This window comes from Andrographis paniculata, unplaced genomic scaffold (assembly GCF_009805555.1).
Source record: "Andrographis paniculata isolate CXL003 unplaced genomic scaffold, ASM980555v1 Contig69END, whole genome shotgun sequence".
Classification (NCBI taxonomy): domain Eukaryota; kingdom Viridiplantae; phylum Streptophyta; class Magnoliopsida; order Lamiales; family Acanthaceae; genus Andrographis; species Andrographis paniculata.
The window spans coordinates 8,632,862-8,650,399 of record NW_026137605.1 but is presented as its reverse complement, the minus strand read 5'-3'; the positions used below and the strand labels follow the sequence as shown (position 1 = coordinate 8,650,399).

The window sequence follows — 17,538 nt, the reverse complement described above, 5'->3', positions numbered from 1 at the left end:
ACGAACAAAAATACTTTTACGTAATTATTTTTATTTTATATTAAATAATAATAACGTCAATTAAAATAAGTCAATATTATATATATAAATAATTTTTATATATTACTGGAAGGAAATAACAGAAAACGTGATCACATGGGTGTTCGCATGGGGCCCACCATGACCGGATGGTATAAATATCTCTCCGCTCCTCAACGTTCTGTTAACCGCATCACACAGTTTGCACAACCCACACGCACGCGAAAATTTCTGAAGCTTTTTCATACACGAAACATCTGAACAATCTCTGTTCCTTCTTCAACGATGAAGCGTAAGCTCAAAGCAAAATCAATTGAGGTAGCCGAAGATCAGCCGCTCTACTTTGTAAGGAAGCAGATCCGATCGCGGCAATCGCGCCGCCGCAGACTTCACATTTCCCCTATTGTTGCATTTCTGGAGACCAGCTCGCATATTACAGCAGTTAGTGAAGTCTCGTGTGATTCGAGCATCGCATCGGTTAGCAACCAGAAACCTCCATTGGCAGATGAGTTCCGGAGAATTGTTACTAGAACGTATTACAGGAAGCATTTTAAGGAGAGAAATCGTGATGAAGTGGTTGAGTTATCGGATAATTCATGCGTGGAGTCGTGCTCAGGAGTAAACAGAGAATTGAAGAGTAAGAATGCAGATGTTGAGGAATTAGAAGGTCAAGGAGGAGACGCTACCAAATCGGAAGTTTCTAGCGTTTCTCAGCTTTCATATCCGCAGAGAAATCAGTGGAAAGTGAAGGAAAATGATGAATCGGTTCATATTGCTCTAAATCAGGTAGAGTTTGAGGTTCCAGGAATTGAAGAAAATTTTGGTAAAGTAAGTGCGCATTACGAGGCTGAAACTCATCACTCATTGAATTGCAGCGATGTATCACTACATTCCAGTGAAAAAACAGTTAAAATCAGTGAAAGCAGAGCGACTGCTGAAGAGCTACCACTTCCAAAACTCTCATTCGACATTGATTTAGCTTGCTCAGAACAGTTCTCAAACGGAGGTATCATCAATGACGGAGAAGAAACAGAAGAGCACAACTCCTCTTTGTCGGAAATTTTCCATGTAACTTCAGATTCAGAACTGGACAGTTCGGAGTACACACCATGCTTTTGGAGTTACGCATCTGGAAGTCAATTTTCTGAGAAATCTATAGGAGATGAGAGCTCTTCCCCTACGTTTGAATTGTTCAGGCAGTTTAAACAGCTGTTTTGCAGATCGGCGTTTATCTTAAAAGCCTGTGAGGATCACAACTCTTGCGAAGCGAATGTGAGTTTCAAAGAGCCCTGTAGCTTTATATAATCTGTCAATGATGTCGTAATTCTCTGAAAATAGCTTTTGCCTGTCATGACGTTGACATAATTGCAACTGTGTTTTTAGAATGTTCTAGTATCAATTTTGCTTGTCCTTACGAATTATACTTGGCAAAAGACACTAAAATAAGTTTCTAACAGTAATAGCAAGCCAAGGACGCTGAAATTTTGGCAAATGCATTATTACTCAAGGAAACGAAACTAGAAATATATGGCCGGGACATATTTTTCCATTAGTTAATTTATTGAATATGCTGATTATTTTTTTATTATTTGACAATCAATATTTACGAATTGTGATTATGATTTCTGAGCGAAGGTATTGGGGGTAGAAGATGAAGAATATGAAGAGATGTACACAATGATGAGGAAAAGAGAGAGGAGACAGAAGTATGTGCATGACTATGCTGAAGAATACCATAATACTACTGACTATGGAGAATTGATTATTCAACAACGCTTGCACATGGTCCACTGGATTGTTGAGGTCAGCCTAGCCCTTTCTTTTTTATGAAAATTGATTAGTAAATGCAGTTGAAAGTAAGAAATTTAATAATCACTTATTTAAAATATGTTTCCATAGTTGTATGTGCTCATAATATTGTCCCTCTTGAATGTGAAAAGGGGAAAGCTGTGCAAATTTAGGTCCCTTCTTTTGAGTGTTTATTGCATGAGCTTGCGAATTGCTTTGTTTATCAAACAGAACTACAAATATGAGTATCGCCTACTGTTATACACAATAGAATCACATGAGAGGAGGCTTATATATATATATATATATATATATGGTATGGGAGATTAAGTCCAAAAAAGTAGTAGTTCACCAAAGGACTTGGCAAAACTTACATTGATATGAAGCAAATACTAAAATCCGATTTGTGGGTAATGTAATCATGCAGCAATCCACCAACAGGGAGCTGCAAATGGAAACCATGTTCTTAGGAGTCAATCTTCTTGATAGATTTTTTAGCCAAGGATATTTCAAAAGCATGAGACATCTTCAGATTGCTGGCGTTGCATGCCTCACTCTAGCCACCAGGATTGAAGAAAACCAGCCTGATAACTGGTATTGCTTTCGTTCTCTGATTTCATATCTTAGCTCACTGATCAAACGAATTGAATTGTTATCTTGAGCCATTAACGGCCACAAGCACAGAGAATAAGAAGTATCTCTATATCCCTCACATCCTGATTATGAGAGTTGCACTTTATTGATTGCTGATTTTGAACTTAGACATAATCCTTATAGCTAAATCTTGTACGCATGGATAGCTTCTTTTGCTCTTTTAGAGAGTGATAATATATTGAAGTTATCTATGAAGCATTAACTCATAACAGATCCTTAAGTATCACTAATCCATTTTTTTTTATCAGTGTACGGAAAAGGACATTCCACGTGGGAAGTAGCACATATAGTCGGTGTGAAGTGGTGGCAATGGAGTGGCTGATTCAGGAAGTTCTTAGTTTCAAGTGCATCCTTCCCACCTCATACAACTTCTTATGGTACGTTGCCTCATCTTAACCAATCCATTACCTAACCACTTTTGGAACAAATTACTCACTCTGCATTGAGTATAACAGTAATGATGTGGAAACAGGTTCTACCTAAAAGCTTCTAGAGCTAATGACGATGTGGAGAAGACAGCCAAATACTTAGCCGTACTCACACTGATGGGCCATCAACAGCTTTGTTATTGGCCTTCAACCATTGCAGCTGGGCTTGTTATTCTTGCAGCAATTGCAGCCAATCAAGACGCATCCTGCCACCGCATTACCGCTGTAGGTGTCTTCTTTGCATTCTTATGTTGAACACAATCTCAAATTCAGATATAATCTTGTCTTCAACCATTACCTTTATAATTACCTTCTGATGATGATCATGATATAATCTTGCAGATTCACGCCAGATTGAACGACACCGATTTACCTCAATGCTTGAAGGTACTACTACTAATCATAACATAGACATCCTGCAATTTATCTTGATCCAGTTTATTTCTTTTTCACATCTTTAATCTCCTGTGTCTTTCAAATTGACTAAGAACTTAACTGCAAATTCTGTGTGGCAGAGCCTGGCATGGTTGGTGAAGTACCTCTGAGTGGTAGCAACACTTTTCAAGTATATATAGTGCTCATAAGGTAACATTCTAAACACCAGTAGTAGCAGAATATTTGCTTCATTCTTTCTAAACAAAATCTTTCAAATCTATGTAATGTACATTCTTATAAGGTTTTCCCAAATAACTAAAGAATGAACTTTATCGTCTAACCTAAGAACTTCAGTTACCCTGATTAGATGACCTTATTTATTAGTCTCATCTGCAGAAATGACCGGAATAGTCGGAGATTCATTACCTTCGGCTTTTTTAGCCTCGGCCTCCTCTTTATCACAGCTCTCCTTCCCCTCCTCGGCCTCGGCCTCGGCCTCGGCCTCGACTTTCTCCTTTGTCCTCGCACTCACCCCCTCCGCTTTCTTCGACATTTTAGTTAATGCATTTGTAAACCATAAGGCACTGGTGGATACATACCAGTTGTTCATAATGGCAGATCCCGTGCTGCTCGCAGTCTGTCCGGCAGCTGCAAACGCTGTCCGCGTCTTTTCAGACACTTGGAACTTCTCATCCATTTCCTTAACCTTCTCGTTCATCACAGCCGTCCCCATACTCAGTTTCCGACTCAACCCCATCTTCCGGTCCAGGGAAGCCACTTTAGCCGAGGCATTAGATGTGAGCTGGTGCTTCTCATCAAACGCCTTCGCCTTGTTGATGGCATCCTTCCCTAATACAAACCCCTTAGCTAACATCGCCGTCACCACTTCCTCCGCCTTGCTCATCGCTGAACCTGTCGATGATGCTGCCTTCTGACAAACAAACATACAAAAACTAGAATCAGCCATTGAAAATAGAACTAACTCCCCAAGATTTATTGCCTATGTCTAAACATAGCCTCACTGAAGTGTAGAGAACAGCATCCGGAGGTGGTTGATAGTTCTTGCACAGCGCCACGGAGACTGAAACTCCGGCTATGGTCGCTCCCTGTCATTCAATTCACACACAACCATTAAAATACACATTCATCATGGCCATGTAGATGGTTTCACATACTGTCAAGAGCGCCGCAGTGTCGGCTCCCTGAGAATCCCGGAACATAACATAAGCGACCTTTGTCGTCTCAGTGTCTCTGGAAACAGTCCAATTTAGACATGTTAGATAATAGAATGACTGTCTCACCTAATATTCCACACTATAACCAAATATCACACTCTCTCTCACCTTTGCATCTCAATGTACTCAATCTGTCCCGAGAAAGAAAAGAACTTGTTGATATCTCTTTCAGAGACTCCTTCCGCAACATTGGTCACTTTAACTGTCCTAATCTGTCCACACATTTGAAGATCATTCAGCCAAAGCCAAAGTTGATACAGATAGAGAAACATTTTTTGGATTGCCAAACTTCATTATATGCTGCCCGAGAACTCACTTCCGAAACATCAATTGTCCAATTAGAACTACTCGTTGGCTGCGAAATTTCGCCTTTTCCTGATTCATTATTATTATCCATAGTTTCAGATCAAGATCATTCGCCCTCGGCCTCAGCCTCACCCTCTTATCACACTACACAGATCATTAAGAAAAAAGGAAGAAAATGAAAAAGATGGAAGATTGTTAATGGAACAGGAGATATAATAAATAAACTAATATGATAAGAAGCTTAAAACACACATTCTACCAAAAACAGATCAAATCCAGAGTGTGCTTTAATGATCAAATCCAGGAAACAAATATAAGGCTTTAATCAAAGAACACAACCAACCAGAACAGAAATACATTCACATCCATAAGCAAGATATTTCCAGAAATAATTCTTTCGTTTCCATACGCAGCAAAAAAGCAATCAATCAAAAATTTGTTTGGAGAAATCATTAAATCAAGCAACACAATACAATGTTGTAAAAATACCTAAGGTTGGTTATATATCCTTAGGAAATCAATCATAATAGTAAAGAACAATGTTGGCAAAGACAGCCAAAATCAAAAGCATATTCCCCTAACCATGAAAGCGGTGGAAATTAGGAAAACGTATACTATATATATTAGGCTGTTGGCGATTGATCGATTGATTGATGGAATCAGACTTACTGATTGATAGCAGAAGAAAGTAGCATTATTATTATTATTATTATGAATATAATTATTCTCTCAATCTATTTTTTGATTCACTCTCGTTTCGTTGTTGGAATATCAATCAATGAATCAGGTAGAAAGGATCTGGCATCGTCGTCGTCGTCGTCGTGGCCTTCGTCCCATTTACCGGGAACTTCTCGCTGCCCTACGAATACGCATTTTCTATTATATATCCTATGTCAAATAAGAAATCCCTTTTAGTATATTTAAGAAATGTTACTACAAACAATGAAATTTTAAATAATAATAAAAAGAATAATTCTCGTCCACCATAATTATGCTATTTTTAATTTTTTGTAAGTTACAGGAAAATGTCATATTTTTTTTTGTAGTGGTGTGTGGTTAACTTAATAGTATATATTATAAGTTATATACTTTCTTCGCTCAATTAAAAAAAAAAAAGTATAAATTTATTTTGACTCAAAATTTAAAAAATAATAATATTTTAATTATAATATTAGTTTAAAGTATTGTAAAGATAATTTTGTCTTTATTTTTTGGTGTAAAAATAACTATGTGATGTTAAAATATGAATATTATTTTTTTAAAAAATGAAGTATTTTTGAAAAAATTACTTCTGAGTTAGAACAACTCAAAAGTGATATGTTGTTTGTTCATGTTGTAATAACTTTGTAATGCCCCTTGAGTTGGTTGGTGCTAAGTTAAGTCAGACTATCTAACGTTGAATGGTTATTAAATGGATTAAATAGACTATGTTCATATTTTTTTTAGAAAATCCTATTGAAAGAACTCTAGAATTATTAAAGAATAAATAACCTTTAAGAAGTCTCTCATATTCCTTTATTAAACTACATATTTATAAAATATTAATATACCTAAATTCACATGCAAAAATCAAATAAGTAACCTTCGCTCTTACGAAAAGTGTATGTTGCATGCTTGTTTATTATGTAATGATCATATATATTTGATGAGTTGTAGGTATGATACTGAGTTATATCATTTAACATCTAAATTACCGCTATATATATATACACAAAACATAACATATAATTCTTTTTATATAACTAACAATTTATTATGTGTATGTTACACTTCAGTTAGGATATCGATTGAGGGTTAATTAATAGCATACTGATTAACTCAATCAACACACAAAACATACAACACATTCTATATAACTAGACTTTGTTTGCTGAGATTAAGTGTAGCATGCGTTGTATAAATATTATAATATGTTGTTTGTGTATGTATTTGAATTATATAAATATATACATTTTGGTTTGATCGAAACATAATATGATGTCAGTATATATATTATTGTATTGTCAATATATTCTAATTATATTTGATCGACATACTAATAGCCATCACATGTAATAATATGGTGAACCAATTAATTATCCAACAGTGGAGATGAAAAATGTTGAAGAAGCACCAATTTGGCCTGCCCGCCATACTCTTTCGGCAAAACCTCTTCACCGATATTTCTAATCATTTCTCTTCTTTCCTCTTCGTTCTTTACAAACACAACCTAACAAAACACAATTCATGCCCAAATTTAGCTTCAAACTTTCTTACCAATAACTATGAGGCCAACTTGAAATTTCAAGACTTTGTTTCTTTTAGACTGATATTGATATTATACTATTTATTAATTTTTTCTTCCTTTGAAATTATCAAATTTTAGTTAGAATAGTTATATATGATGTGATGTAAATAAGTACTGATGTGATATTTTGAATGTAAATTTAATTTTTAATATAATATAAAAAATAAAAAATATATATTTGATTTGATATTTTTTTTTTAAAATGAATAATAAAATTTTGGATGAAAACCCTCAAAAGAACACACCAAAAGTACCTTTTCCAATGAAGATTTTTCAAGAATGCGTGAAATAAGTCCCCATGCTCGGGCAAAGAATCCGGGCATATTTATCATGTATAGCTTGGCTAAGCGCTCTGGATAGTAAGCCTAAACAATAGGAAGAGAACAAAAGCATCTGATTACAAGACTACAAACTGTCTAACACAAAGACAATCTTGAAGTTACATGAAATGAACTTCAAAAAATTATTTTTTGATTGGAGATTCAAAATAAATAAATAAATAAAACCCTATTGATTGATATTAGAAGATGTGCAATGATTACTTTTAGGGTGTGTTTGTTTGCGGGTTTGGATTTTGAGTTGGGATTTGAATATTAAAAATTTTGAACTCGAATAGTTGTATGATGTGATATAAATAGGTGTTGATGTGATGTTTTGAATGTAAAATTGATTTTCAGTATAATATAAAAAATAAAAAATAGGTGTTTGATTTGATGTTTTTGGGGGGAAAAATTTGGATGAATAGTGTAAATCCAATCCAATCCCCCAAACAAACACACAATTTCGAGCTTCATATTGATGATATTGATAAGCCACACTTACTTTCAAGATTTGAATTCCGGTGATTGCACCCCGGATGTCGATGTTTTTGTAGGACATTTCTTCCATATCAACGAGGGCAATCGACCTTTCGTTTCCAATCGCGTTGTCTCTAATAGAACTGAAATTGACATATGAGAAGTTAAGGCATCAATGAATTTTAGTTTACCAAAATTACAAACTTGCTTAGAAAAATATCTATAAAAGTTAGTCGGAAATTAAATAGTCGTTTGATTAAATATTTTTCAAAAAAAAATTATGTATTTTTTACATAAAATTTGAAGTATTATATAATAAGAAAATTGAAATATATATATATACTTAAAGTGAACAAAGCTCCTCTATACTAATTCAAGTAATTGTTTAAATATTTATTTACTAGCATGATATCATTTAAAAATGATTAAAACAACAATATTAAATTAAATAGATGATATAAATAATGATAATAATAATAATAATTCATACTAAAATTATTTATTTTTTCTTAATAAAATATTATTAATAGATTATATTGTCGATACGAAGGATTAAATAAACTATTATGAAACTCAACTTTCAGAAAGGTAGTAGAATAATAATACTATACAGTACCTGGCAATGGTTTTGTCCATAAGATGAACCATAAATTCTGCACAACAAAACAAGTGTATTTCTTTTAAATTTTTACTGTTTAAATTTTATATTTTTCGAAAAATATATATTAGTATATAATAATCAAATAGTAACAAACTGAAAATTTTGGACTAAAACACACCCTATCTTAAACACAAAACGATCATCAAATTTATATTGTGTCTCATTAATAAAAGTTTTAAAATCCAAAGAAAAATAATAATAAAAAAAGGATATTACATAAAATCCAAAACACCTATGTTTCTTTAGCCGAGTTTTTCCAAATTTTGCTATTTGGACTCTGCGTTTCCCGAAAAATATATTTTTTTTTCTCTCACAAAATATCCCATAAAACATTATTTTCATTCCAAACCCAAACCAATTTTTTTCCAAACTCATCAAATCTATAAATCTATAATTGATTTTCTTCATTTAAATCTATCCGTCAAATTTGCACTTATACCATAAATTACAAATATTTTTTTCCATCGACTGAAATATTACTTACTCCCTCCGTCTCAAACAAGGTGCAATATTTGCTTTTGACACGTATTTTAGGATAATTTAGAAAATAGGTGATGTGATGCAGAGAGAAATATATATTTTAATTTTTTATTTAGATGATGTGAGGGGATAAACTGTGGGGTAGAGATTAAGTATAATTAATTATTTCCTATTTTAAAAATATTGTAGGGTGTTTGGGACATACAAAAAAAAAATATTGTAGGGTGTTTGAGACGGAGGGAGTATATTTTAAACACATAATAACAAATTTAGCACTACTATTACATGATTACATCACATATACACTATTAATAAAACACATTTCCTAATAAATTTCCTAAAAGACTCCATATATGTTTATATTTTTACAATAAAATACTCCCTCCGTCCCACATACCATATCCATATTGTCGTTTCTGTCCGTCCCTCCTACCATGTCACTTTCTTATTTTGAAAAATGATTATACACTTTAATCTCATTTTAAACTTTTTAATTTATTTTTTTAATTTTAATTAAACTAATTAGTTATCTTAATCTTAATTTATGTTATAGGATAATTATTTTTACTAATACATTCTTAATTATCTACTAATTACACCCCTCCTAAAATACCGTGTCTACAGTGTAGCAGACACGGTATGTGAGACGGAGGGAGTACTAGTTTTTCCACGCCTAAGTTTCCAATCATACAAATAATCTATTTGTCCTCCGATAAATTTTTTATTTGATTTTAGTACTTACATTAAGGGAAATTAATATTTTATTGATATATAACGTAATAAAGTAATCTAATATCTATTTTACCTTTGATATTAAAGTAAAAATAATATGGTAAATAAAAAATAGAAATATTTTAGTATTTTGTTGATACTAAAAAATAAATTTTTTTTTACTTGTATAGACTAAAATTGTAAAATATGAAGTTTATTCTTGAACAGAAAAAATATAATTTTCGCATATATATATAAGCTTATATAATCATATTATGAAATTATACTAACTCTTGAAGTGAAGTTGATCCTTGGAAGGAAAATGCTTGTTAACTTTTAAGATCATCAAAGAGTGTCCATTTCTTGATCTCCCTTGCAAATACACTTTTTTTGCATCTAATTCATCTCGGATTTCCGACTCCGGGATGTGTCCGAGGGGGACAAACGAAGCCCTCCATTTTTGCCACTCGACAAACATCTTGGCGGCCTTCGATGCATCCATTGATCTCACGATCAAGAACCTCATAAGACTCAGGTCCTCAAAACCCTGTAAGAATTGAACAAACTCCATTTTTATGTTAAAGAGACATCATCATCGATCGAACAAATTCAACTCCTCGAAAAATATGTATTCGATCAATGGTAACATGTGTTGTATGTATTTACCTCTGAGGAAGAACCAAGTTTTTGAATTGACTCTCTCATCTTGGCTATTGTCTCTTCTTGATTCTTGTCCATTTTTTTTTTGAACTTTTTTTTTTGTCGAGAAATTACAATGTTAGATATGATTTTTTGAGGATCTCAATATGGGTGTAGAGTTAAAGAGTTGTAAGAAAAATTAAACGAATCCGGCTACGATAATAAGAAATTGATGTTACCTAATTGGGGCCTCACGTTAACTTATTTTTAAATACCAATAAGGTGAATTAAATGTTTATCTTTTTTTATACTCATTCTGTCACAAATGACTCATTTCTTTTTAGAAATATAAGATAATTTTTTATATTTTTTTTTTTGTAAATTTAACAATTTTAAAAATACTTAACAAGAATACAAATTATTTAATTAAATTTCAAACTCTACACATGACTCATGAAGTCATGGGTTCAAACCTCCGACACATCAGGTCACCTGCCACATGATTCGTCCTATGTGACTTGCCCGTCGAGCCTAGTTTTCAGAGTATTAGGTTCGGCCGGGAGTTTACCCGGTGCGTATTTTCGGATAGCGGCTGCAGATTCCCACGTCATAAAAATAAAAAAAAAAAAAAAATCCTATTATTTTTATTTTTCTTTTCAATAAACAAATATTTTCAAATTTTTTTAATTTTTTTATAAAATCAATTTATATTAAAATAAATAAATAAATATAATTTTTTTATTTATTTTATAAAAATTTATTTTTTATAAAATAATATTCATATTTTTTAAAATAATTAAATACCTATTTTATTTTTTTTCAATTATATACATTTATTTTTTATTTTAAAAATAATAACAATACAATTTATATAAAAAATACTATTATAACTAATATACTTAATCTATTAAATTATACTACATAAAATAGTATATCTAGATTCATTTACCGAAATGGAGGAAATTATCAATTTTCTTTTTTTAATACTATCAAAATAAATATTTACTTATATCCATAGTATTAAATACACACTTCAATGCACCTGTCACGTGCCCCACGTATTTAACTCTACAACCTGCCTTGGTTGACTTCCTATTCATTTTGCCCAATGGGCTGATAGGTACAGCTGTATTTGCATGGGTTTTTGTATTTTTATTTTTATTTTTTTAATGCAAATTTGCTTATAGTTGTAAATAAATAAGTTATAAATGATTTTGCCAAAATAATATAAATATTTTATAATGTATAAATAAACTATTGATACAAATTTAAATAAAAAATAAAAAATAAAAAATTATTTCGTGGTATTTCAGGGTGTGTTCTTTTGTAAAAAAAAATTTAACATATTTTTTTAAAAAAAATTAATATATTAACTATATTTATTATTATTATATTTTCTAAACAATTTTCTGTACAACACATAAAAAAAATATTTATTTAAATTATTTTACAAAATAAATATACTTTTACTCTCTTTGTCATGCATAAAGTATTTATTTTACTTTATATACAAAAATTTAGGAAAAATACTATTAAATAATAATTAAAAAATATTAATAAAAATAATTATGGTATAATATACAAATTATATATTAAAATTAAAATAATTAAATAAGTTAATTAAGATTTAAAAAAATTATAAATTATAAAATAAAGATACATGTTAAACTGCTGGCAATGAGTCGATTTGTGTTGGGTTGAATATTTTAAATGGATTAAATCACTCCATTCTAATCCGACTAATTTATTATCGTATCGGTTCGTGTTCATTTATTTATTATTACGTCGGATTTGTGTTGACACATGTTTGACCTGTATATATATAATTAAATCAAAATCTTTAATTCAAATTCAATTATTGTTTGTCAAGTCGTCTTGTTATATATGTTAGTATTTATTGGTTTTAATGATAATGAATTAGGTTAAATTATTTAAAATTTAATTTAATTTAAATTAATATATGGCTAATTATTAAATTAGAATTATTTTTTATATACAATAAATATATTAATAAATATTAATATATTATAACCGAGTTGTCCTGTTAAGTTCGAGTTGAGAGCTTCAATCTTAACCCGATCCGTTTATTATTGTATCGGGTTTGTGTCAACCCTTATACATAATCGAATTAATATCTGTAACTCAAATTCAATTATTTTGTATCCGACTTATTATATCAATTTTTGCCAAACTTTTTTTTAAGTATATTAAAGAATATTACTATTCTATATATAATTGAGCAGTGTTTCAGTAGTGACTAAAAAGTACTTTGGATAATTGATAGAGAATTATTTGATTTTTTTTTAAAATAAAATATAATGATATTTAATCCTTTGATTAATGTGATGACTGTATTTATGTATTGTTGTGAACTGAAAATGATAGTTTTGGGAATATATAATCTGTCTCAAAATCTTTTACAATATTTTATTTATATATTTTTACTGAAATACTTTTACAAATTAGTAAAATTTCATATATAAGTGAAAAATAAATAGAGAAATTTTTAAAAAATAATAATAAACATAACAGTAAAATATTAAAAATCTATATAATACTCTCTATTGTCCGGCTTCAAGAGTCACATTTATTTTTTTCATATTGATCTTTAAATATTAATTATTATATCAAATATTGTACAAATTAAGAGAAAATGACAAAAGTACTTCTATTAGTATTTTATAGTACTTTTATATAAAAAATTATACAAATATAAGAATATTTTTAATGTTAAGTCAAAAGATAAATATGTAAACCGTAGAGACAGATGAAAATAATATTAAATTTAAAGGTTGTGTTCTTCTAAGTCAAGAAATAAGCGGCAAATTCTCCAAAATCATTACTCAATAAATAATTATTATTTAAAAATATCAAAAACTATATATATATATATGATAAAGTTCAACAATTCAAACACATAAAATATTATTCTTATTTATACTATTATAATTCAATAAAAATATTTAAAACTAAAATACTAAATAAACAAACTCTGAGTATTGATTTATTTAAAGAAATTCTTGTGTCGTGAAAATATATGAGTAGGGAGAAATTTGTCATTACAAATTAAGAGTGGAGATCGAAACAATCACTCATCGATCCAACGGTAGACATGGAAAATCTTGAAGAAGCGTCAATTTGGCTTTGCCACCATACTCTAGTGGTAAAACTTCTTCACCAATTTCTCGAATCATATCCCTTTTTTCATCTTCGCTATTCACCATCACAACCTACCAATGCCCAATTTAGCCCATCAAACTTTCTTACTAATAAAAATTCAGACAAGGGCATATTTGTTTTATACGATAAAATTCTGATTTTTACATCTACTTTATGAACGATACTAAATATCTAAATTACCTTATCTAGCAGAGATTTCTCAAGAAAGCGCGAAATAATTTTCCATGCATGGGTAAAGAGTCCGGGCACATTTATCATGTACAGCTTCGCCGAGCGCTCTGGATAATATGCCTACGCATGCAAAAGAATAGAAAAATACGAAGTTATAAATATTACATTAAATACCTATTTATATTATATTAGTGTGTTTGGTTTGAATTTCAAAACCAAATTAACACTATTCAGTTGGCATGATTTCCGACAAAAATAAACTATCTCATTCTATACACTATCATATCGAAATACTATTTAAACAAAAACTTATAAAAATATCAAAACGAAACAAACTCAATTCAATTCACAATTTTAGTATTCACAAACCTTAAACCTAATAACAAACCCTCCGACCAAAAATCCCAAAGTGGTCGGTGGGTATAACTATCAAATCAAATATATTTTTTATTTAAAATATTTTTATATAAAATATTATATCAAATTCCTTTAAGAGTATGTTTTTTTAGTCAATTTTTTTTAAAATTTTACTATTTGGACTCTGCGTTCCTCGAAAAAAATATATTTTTCTCTCTCACAGAACATCCCATCAAACATTATTTTCATACCAAACCCAAATCAATTTTTTTCCAAACTCATCAAAAGTGGATTAGATGTTGAATTTGATATACACTTGATCTGAGGGCAATATGCATGCCCTTGGAAGTAGCTAAAGCCGGTATACTTACTTGCAAGGTCTTAAATCCGGTAATTCCGCCGCGGATGTCGATGTTTTTGTGCGTGACATTTTCCATATCCACAATGCAAATCGATTTTTCGTTGCCAATCTCTTTGCCTCTAAGAGAACTGAAATTTGAAGATAAAAAAATTTAAAAATACAAACCTTAAAGTATGTTTGTTTGTACGTTATGAAGATCAATTTGAAGTTCTTAATAAAAAACAATAATAATAATAATAATAATAATATAAATAAATTGAATTAAAATAGTTATTTAATTTTAGATAAATATGTGTTATGTGATATTTGAATGTAAATATAACAAATATGTGTTTAATTCAAATTTTTTTAAAAAAATACTCCCTAGGTCAAACACCTTGTAATATTTTAAAATAAAAAATAATCAAATATATTTAATCTGTACTTCACAATTTATCTCATCAAAGTCACTAAAAAGTAAATATATATTTCTTTTTTTAATCGTATCCCTTAATTCTCAAATTATAATACTTAATACAATAATACTATCCTATTAAATTTTCCAAATGAAACAAATATTGCTAACATGTTTGAAATTGAGAGAATAGTAAATAGGAAAGAATGTATAGATATGTGTATATATATATAAACATGTATTTATGAATTTATTGCAAAAAAAATAAAAATAAAAAATAACTATATTACCTGGCAATGGTTTTGTCTAGAAAATGAACTACAAATTCTGCACAAGGAGAAGAGTAGTTTTAGACGATTGTGCTTGTGAATATCTTCATTAATATTTTTGCAGGATAATGTAATTAATTTATCATATAGTGATATTCTATCTCTGGAAAATCACATATAACATTTAACTTTTAAGTTTTATTTGGCATTCTAATAATGGCATCCACCTCTTATTTTAATTTAAAACATTATATCCAAAATATATTTTTTCCTTTTCAGTTCAAATAAAAATATCAAAAAAAAAAAAAAAAAGGTGTGTTTGTTTGGGAGTTTAGATTTTGGATTGGGATTTGAATAGTAAAAATTTTGAATTTGAATAGTTGTATGATGTGATATAAATAGGTGTTGATGTGATGTTTTGAATGTAAAATTGATTTTTAGTATAATATAGAAAAAAAAAAATAGGTGTTTGATTTGATGTTTTTGGGGAGAAAAAAATTGGATGAATAGTTGAATTTAAATCCAATCCTCCAAACAAACACCTTAAAACACATAAACACAAATGGTGTGTTTATTTTAGTTATGTCTTTTATTTTATTTTTTTGTTTTTTTTTTAAAAAAATAATAATTTGGATATAATGTTTTATAAGATTAAACAATATATTTTTGTAAAAAATTATAACAAATATATATATATATATATATACACACTAACTCTTGAAGTGAACTTGATCCTTAGAAGGAAAATGTCTGCAGGCTTTAAAGATCATCAAAGTGTGTCCATTTCTTGATTTTCCCTGCAAATACATTTTATTTGCATCCAATTCATCTCGAATTTCCGACTCCGGGATGTGTCCGAGGGGGACAAACGAAGCCCTCCATTTTTGCCACTCGACAAACATCTTGGCAGCCTTCGACGCATCCATTGATCTCGCAATCAAGAACCTCATCAGATTCAGGTCTCCAAAACCCTGCAAGAACCAACTCCAATCCATATTTATTGCATCATCGAATTAATTCACTCCTCGAAAATAAAGACAAAGAAATGTAATTTTATGTTACCTCAGTTGAAGAACCAAGTTTTTGAACAGATTCCCTCATCTTGGCTACTGCCTCTGCTGGATTCTTGTCCATTTTTATTTTTTTTTTCTTACACTTTTGTTAGAGATGTAAGAAATGGTGTGTAATAATAGAGGGTTTAGGCTTTGGGATGAATGTAGAGGACATTAATGAATCAGTAGTCAACTCTAATAAAGAAATGAAGTTTGATTGCTATTTAAGGTATGTATGGATCTTTTTTTAGGTTGTAAGTGATCTTGTTCGAGTAATTCGATGAATTATAAAAGGGAGAATGAATCTAGATCTCTTCGATATTCTAATATATGTTTTAAAATATATATACATATATATAATTTGCTTCGATCCTACATTTTAGCCATGCAAAAAAAAAAAAAAAAAGTTATAATTTTAATCTTAAATAGTTTATACGTTATCCTTTAAGTAGACTCTATATAAAAATAATATGTCCTAGTAACTCTAACAACGTTATTTTGTGTGTATCTTGTACTTACCAAGAATGCATGTTGCAAATAAAATTTTCATAATATATATAAAGTAAATAGCAAAGTGGAATCAATATAGTATCTCTAACTACTAACAATAAATATATTGATGAGCACATTGAACTATTCAACCGACACAATTATGCAATTATCAGGTATGCCTCCTCTGCCAACTTTGTTCATTTTGGATTTGAATAATTGAAATTTGGTTTAATTAGTGTAGACACTAAAAATATATGTCTAAAATCAATTAAATATCATGTATTTTGGAAGAAAATAAAATTCCAATAAAATAAATATATGGTATTTAATTATGCACATATGTTAATTTTTGTACAATAAATATCAACCATTAATGCAAAATCTGCTTAAAATGGAAGATATCGTACAAATATTACGTGCATAAATAGAGCCATAATAAATTTGGCAGCAAAATAAATTAATCTTGTCAATAAAGGAAGTATATAAATTAATATCTTCCAAACAAGGCAATGATATAAAGATCTTGTCAATAAAGGAAGTATATAAATTAATATCTTCCAAAAAAGGCAATGATATAAAGATTTTGACGAGAAAGGAAGGTGCATAATCAAATCCGTCAAAAATGGAAAACGGCATCCGAGGGAAAAGGAAAGATTATAAAATCTTTCCATCCACGTGGCACCATCCGAAAAGGAAGCCAAGGCCACCCTCCCCTATAAATAGGAGCCTTGGCCAATTCATTTAGACACCGAAGTTCATTTGAAGACTCGCGCAAGGGTAAGTCTCTCTAGACTCTCTGCAATGTTCTTCATTGTTCTTCGTGTCCTTCGAAGCGTTCTTCGTCGAAAAGTCACCGATTTGGACAAATGATCCAATATTGGTT

The 17,538-nt window shown here is 30.0% G+C and overlaps 3 protein-coding genes across 6 annotated transcripts; 1 reads left to right on the top strand and 2 right to left on the bottom strand.

Moving 5' to 3' along the window:
• Positions 1–303: 303 nt before the first annotated feature.
• Positions 304–3,521, top strand: LOC127264004 (cyclin-SDS). The gene is made up of 7 exons (XM_051293330.1): positions 304–1,290; positions 1,654–1,821; positions 2,234–2,400; positions 2,709–2,837; positions 2,933–3,113; positions 3,231–3,275; positions 3,404–3,521. The coding sequence occupies exons 1-7, from the start codon at positions 304–306 to the stop codon at positions 3,431–3,433; spliced, it is 1,707 nt and encodes a 568-aa protein (XP_051149287.1). The 3' UTR covers positions 3,434–3,521.
• On the bottom strand, positions 3,513–10,623 carry LOC127263540 (binding partner of ACD11 1-like). 4 transcript variants are annotated; one of them, XM_051292622.1, is made up of 6 exons: positions 5,474–5,652; positions 4,815–4,948; positions 4,607–4,710; positions 4,439–4,514; positions 4,286–4,369; positions 3,513–4,194 (listed from the first exon to the last, which is right to left on the bottom strand). In XM_051292622.1, the coding sequence occupies exons 2-6, from the start codon at positions 4,893–4,895 to the stop codon at positions 3,637–3,639; spliced, it is 903 nt and encodes a 300-aa protein (XP_051148579.1). In that variant the 5' UTR covers positions 4,896–4,948; positions 5,474–5,652; the 3' UTR covers positions 3,513–3,636. The 4 variants fall into 4 exon arrangements, with proteins under 4 accessions (XP_051148579.1, XP_051148580.1, XP_051148582.1 ...); XM_051292623.1 differs by lacking the exon at positions 5,474–5,652 and adding an exon at positions 7,346–7,441 and having other exon boundaries at positions 3,514–4,194; XM_051292624.1 differs by lacking the exons at positions 3,513–4,194; positions 4,286–4,369; positions 4,439–4,514; ... (1 more) ...; positions 4,815–4,948; positions 5,474–5,652 and adding exons at positions 6,670–7,013; positions 7,346–7,456; positions 7,914–8,031; ... (1 more) ...; positions 10,032–10,287; positions 10,407–10,614.
• A 2,726-nt stretch (positions 10,624–13,349) lies between these two features.
• Positions 13,350–16,420, bottom strand: LOC127263541 (SEC14 cytosolic factor-like). Its single transcript, XM_051292626.1, has 6 exons — positions 16,174–16,420; positions 15,827–16,082; positions 15,133–15,169; positions 14,459–14,576; positions 13,740–13,850; positions 13,350–13,609 (listed from the first exon to the last, which is right to left on the bottom strand). Exons 1-6 carry the CDS (start codon positions 16,243–16,245, stop codon positions 13,472–13,474), a joined length of 732 nt encoding a protein of 243 aa, XP_051148583.1. The 5' UTR covers positions 16,246–16,420; the 3' UTR covers positions 13,350–13,471.
• Between the last annotated feature and the right edge of the window lie 1,118 nt (positions 16,421–17,538).

Bases quoted from the DNA above. Each gene is read 5' to 3' on its own strand.
- LOC127264004 (XM_051293330.1), top strand. From the start codon at position 304: ATGAAGCGTAAGCTCAAAGCAAAATCAATTGAGGTAGCCGAAGATCAG. The intron at 1,822-2,233 runs GTCAGCCTAGCC...GTAATCATGCAG, and splicing joins TGGTCCACTGGATTGTTGAG to CAATCCACCAACAGGGAGCT. The intron at 3,114-3,230 runs GTAGGTGTCTTC...ATAATCTTGCAG, and splicing joins CCTGCCACCGCATTACCGCT to ATTCACGCCAGATTGAACGA.
- LOC127263540 (XM_051292623.1), bottom strand. From the start codon at position 4,895: ATGGATAATAATAATGAATCAGGAAAAGGCGAAATTTCGCAGCCAACG. The intron at 4,370-4,438 runs GTATGTGAAACC...ATTGAATGACAG, and splicing joins ACACTGCGGCGCTCTTGACA to GGAGCGACCATAGCCGGAGT. The intron at 4,195-4,285 runs GTGAGGCTATGT...TTTGTTTGTCAG, and splicing joins ATGCTGTTCTCTACACTTCA to AAGGCAGCATCATCGACAGG.
- LOC127263541 (XM_051292626.1), bottom strand. From the start codon at position 16,245: ATGGACAAGAATCCAGCAGAGGCAGTAGCCAAGATGAGGGAATCTGTT. The intron at 16,083-16,173 runs GTAACATAAAAT...TGGTTCTTGCAG, and splicing joins AACTTGGTTCTTCAACTGAG to GGTTTTGGAGACCTGAATCT. The intron at 15,170-15,826 runs GTTAGTGTGTAT...CTCCTTGTGCAG, and splicing joins GGATCAAGTTCACTTCAAGA to AATTTGTAGTTCATTTTCTA.